This window comes from Chaetura pelagica, unplaced genomic scaffold, assembly GCF_000747805.2.
Source record: "Chaetura pelagica isolate M959 unplaced genomic scaffold, ChaPel_1.0 scaffold147, whole genome shotgun sequence".
NCBI classification, from domain to species: Eukaryota; Metazoa; Chordata; class Aves; order Apodiformes; family Apodidae; genus Chaetura; species Chaetura pelagica.
The window spans coordinates 4,394,865-4,399,577 of NW_009954194.1; the positions used below are offsets into that span (position 1 = coordinate 4,394,865).

General features: G+C 40.5%; 1 protein-coding gene across 1 annotated transcript in view; it reads right to left on the reverse strand.

Annotated features, from left to right (window-relative positions):
* Positions 1-4,097: 4,097 nt before the first annotated feature.
* PPP2R2C (protein phosphatase 2, regulatory subunit B, gamma) overlaps positions 4,098-4,713 on the reverse strand; it is a 129,667-nt gene continuing 129,051 nt past the window's right edge. Inside the window, exon 9 of the mRNA XM_010003115.1 lies at positions 4,098-4,584. Coding sequence (XP_010001417.1) covers positions 4,293-4,584 — 292 coding nt within the window. The 3' untranslated portion in view covers positions 4,098-4,292. The remainder of the gene's footprint in view (positions 4,585-4,713) is intronic.

Genomic DNA, 4,713 nt, shown 5'->3' on the forward strand with positions numbered 1-4,713 from the left:
GGGCTTATCCCAATATCCCCCCCCCCCCCCCCCCAACCATAAGGGGTTAAATTGCAGCAGCTACTAAGTATGCGTGTGAAAATTTCAAAAGCATGAGAGGGAGCCATCTGGCTCCTGCTCCTACTGGGTATTTAGGGATGAAAAGGGAAACTGGAAAGGTAAATAGTGTATTGCTTGGTGTGTTGATTTTCAGCTGAGATTTCTCCCTTCAATGCCTAGTCATATTTGCCCACCTAAATGAGTGGGATTGACTTCCCAAAAAGGGGGGCAGAGAGGGGGGGGTGTGTGTGTGTGTGTAAATTAGTATTTAAGCTCTGGGAGAGCTGTGCAAAGCAACACACTGCCCACTCTAACAGCTGAGGCAAATTCATGCTGGTCTGCATCCAGGAAAAGGAGTTTCTTGCAGCCAGGGGCTCTGCAGGACTTGCAGGCAGAGTGAACTGCCTTACATGGCAAGACAAAGAGCCTGAGATCTGGGGCAATCAGCATGATGACCAGGGAGAGTTTGGACTGGGAAGTGAATGCTTTCCCAGCTTTGTGTATGCCCAGCCAACTTGCTTATTTTTTCTTTTATTTATTTTTTGTTTGTTTGTTTTTTGTTCCCCTTTTACTTTTTTACTTTCTAAAAAAAATTTCCCCTGGGATAGAGATAGAAAGAAAGTGGGGGGCCAAGGGGCAGAGGGATGCTGCTCTGCTGGTAGCCCTCTGATTTGTCATCTGGGCCAATGTCTGTCTCATCTGGGAGGCCAGGCCTGGAAACTTCCCAGACATGCCCTCACGGTCTGCTGTGCTGGGAGGACTCCCGGCTTGGCCAGTAATGACCCTAATGACAATTTTTACCCTGTGATTGTGTGTGTCCCTTCACACTACATGTATCTCTCATTCCATTTGTAGGAGACAGTCAAATCTCCTCAAGTCTATCTAGGCCATGAGCAGAGGAAAAAGCCAGTCCTAGGTGTGAACCAAAAATGTATCTCTAGCTCTGCTGTAACTGTCTGCACATTTTTCATCACCCTGCACCCCCAAGTCAGGCCCATTCTCCACCTGCCACAACACTTTAGGTTCACATAATAGCCTGTGAGTCCCAAACCCTGTGACTCTTCTTTTGTAAAGGGAGCTAAACAACTCTTACATGTCTAGCTTAAAAATAAGCTGTGCCTTGAAGTCATCTATTTATGCCTTTTTGCTTGTAGTTTTATTGAAAAAGCTGGTATTAACATATTTTTATTCAACAACAGTTAGCTAATTTGTGCGACACAAAGAATGCAGCCATGAACAACAGCTTTCAAAACAATCAGATTTACCAACTTTACCACCACTTACTCTACACCACTGAAAGCTCAAACTTAAAAAGAAAAAGAAAGTTGGAAACGTTCACAATGACGATGTTAAACTTTCCATACATTCAATAAACCGATCTGTAGTAGTGATGTCAAAGACAGGAATGGAATACTGGTCTCTGAGAGGTTTCTATTTATTTCCTCTATAATCACTTCATGGTATTTTGGTTGGGTATTTAATTCGTTTTATAAAGCTCCAAAGATATATTTCTTTATTTAATTTTTAACATGTTCTTTTTGGTACCCAAAGCTGTAACAGAGTAAGGTACTTAAAATTAAAAACAAAAAATTGTTGAATTAAGATCTGCTTTATAATAAGTTATCTATAGAATCTTACTTCAGAATGTGAAAAGCTAAATATGTTTTTCAGTATTTCTAGCTGTAAATGCCAATATGAGCTGATAGCTTTTTTTTTTTCTTTTTTGAGCTGCAAAGGTTAATGGAGGAGGCCAAAAGTCAAAGAAATTGTGTGACACCCTTGAAGCCGTAGCTTGGCATTAACAAGTTTTCTGTACAATTTACCACATTCTTAAACCTTTTTAACAAGGAAAAAAACCACAACAAAACCAAAACAAAAGCAATTTTTAAAAATTTCATTAGAATAAGTATGTACATATACTGTCCATGCCTGCTACAGCATCCAGCATTTTACAAACAAACACTCTTCATTCCCTTTAAAATTAACCTACACATTTCATAACGTGTTTAGTGTGGCTGGAAATGGATGCACGCGTGTTTGTGCTTCTACACACAGGATACACAGTATTGGGTTAGAAAACCATAAACATACAGATTTTATGTGTTGTATTAAGCTGTCATATAAAAGCTGTCATTTTTTTACTTCTTGTAAGGAGATTTTTAGCCACCCTTTCTCCTAAACCAAAATATAAAAGCATGCAGACCTCTCCAGCAGCTCCTGCTCTACTTACCAAGAAATCAGTGCATAGGGGCTTAAAGATCTTTTTTTTCTGAGGTGTTTTAATATGGGCAGATTAACAGGTCATCTTAATTGAACTCTTTTATTCATGGTTTGGGGAGAAATCCTTTGGGATACTAATTTTTCAGCCAGAGATATTAGGGCTGTAGCAGAACTTTATTTTCCTGAACTAAGAGGACTCCCTTGCCCACTGCAGCATTCCCACATAATTCCCATATGTGCTGCACTGATTTAGTGTACTTTCATTTTCCATTTACATCATGGTTCATTTGAAAATAGTGATATATCTAAAGGTATTTATGTGGAAGAAGCTTTTGTTTGGTTTGGAGTTTTTGATTTTTCATGTTTCTCCAGGAATTCTTTTGCTGCCCAGCAGTGGACTCATTTTAAAACAGTAAACATCACTGAGCAGTGCTGCATCTCCCAGTACCATTCTTTTACAGTGACAGATACCACAGCATTGCCTGTATTCCCCAAAGGCCAGGATTAAAATAACTTTGCTGCAGTAAACAACCAAGGGACTTTCTCAGGTGTCTAGCAGTGATATAACTTTATTCCCACTGAAGTCAATCACTGAACAGCACTTCAAGGACAGCACTTCTAGCCAAGGTTTCCAGAACTCCAACCCCCAAATGGTAGGACAGGTTTTTGTGTTAACTGCCAGGCTGTGTCTGAACAGCCAGCTTATCTGGTGTGGCCATACCAAGTTTTTTAATAGTCCTCCATGTGATGAAGATACTAGTTTTTGTTTTAAACAGAGCACAAAGAGAACTATGGAGAATGCAATTCTTAAAATAATCTGGCTGAGTCTAATACCAGTCAGATACTTACTCAGGAACTTGAAGCATGAAGTTAGTAATGTGAATGAATGAATAAATAAATAAATAAATAAGATGTTGTAAGGAAGGGAATGGAACAAGTGAGACAGGGCAGCTTTTCACCAGCAAAGATTCTGCTTCCACGTATAATTGTAAAGAGGTCCCTCCAATGTGCCACATATTCTGAAGGGATGTGGCTATTCATTCACTCAGACAGACTTGGCTTAGTTTAAAGACAGGAAAAAAATTACTGAAAAAAAAATCATCAAGAGACTTAAGCAAAAAGCTCTAATAATGTGGTAAATGCTGTGGACTGCAAAAGCAGGCAATGCACAAGAATATCATGGTCCTGTGAACCTCTGAGACCCTTGAAGGAACTGCCAGGAGCTGAGGAGTCTCAGCCTTCCTCAGGAAAGGTCCCAGAATGAATAAACACCCCTGTTTGTTTAAAGGAACCAATACAGACCACAGTACTGGATTTGCAGTCGTGCCTTTTACTCAGTTGCAGTGATGGAGAATAATTGGCTTGCCACCAATAATGATACAGGCTGAGGGATGAAAGGATGCAACCTACAAATCCCACCACAAAACCCACAATTTTTGTGAAGATCATATCCTTCTACAACTCTCAAGAGGCTGGTTTGTAAATATAGAGGGATATTGATAAATCTAGTGCATTTCTGAGTTCACTTTATCCTGAAATATGTACAGATGAAGGGATGTGCTATTCAATCACTCAGACAGACTTGGCTTAGTTTAAAGACAGGGAAAAAAATTACTGAAAAAAAAATCATCAAGAGACTTAAGCAAAAAGCTCTAATAATGTGGTAAATGCTGTGGACTGCAAAAGCAGGCAATGCACAAGAATATCATGGTCCTGTGAACCTCTGAGACCCTTGAAGGAACTGCCAGGAGCTGAGGAGTCTCAGCCTTCCTCAGGAAAGGTCCCAGAATGAATAAACACCCCTGTTTGTTTAAAGGAACCAATACAGACCACAGTACTGGATTTGCAGTCGTGCCTTTTACTCAGTTGCAGTGATGGAGAATAATTGGCTTGCCACCAATAATGATACAGGCTGAGGGATGAAAGGATGCAACCTACAAATCCCACCACAAAACCCACAATTTTTGTGAAGATCATATCCTTCTACAACTCTCAAGAGGCTGGTTTGTAAATATAGAGGGATATTGATAAATCTAGTGCATTTCTGAGTTCACTTTATCCTGAAATATGTACAGATTGTTTGTCGCTGCTATAGCAATGATGTTCTCAGTTGGGTGCCACGCTGTGTGCAAGATCTTCTTAGTAAAGTCCAAACTGTCAACACTGATGTCATCTTTCCTCCGTTTGCCTCCGACGCAGACTCTCCGGGGCTTAAGAATAGCTCGTGGTTTGCTGCTCTCTCGGGATGCCTCCAAGGTCACATCCCGCTTGGTGTTTCGGTCAAACATTCGGAAAAAGTTGTTATATGCACCTGTCATGATCACACTGCAGAGAGAAAGAGAGAGAAAACCATGACAATTCAGCAGCAGTTTGTGGGAAGCCTACCAACTTGACTGTGTCAGGACAGCTGAGCTTCAGCCTTAGGGTAACATGTCTTATGGTTTCAGCTGGGAA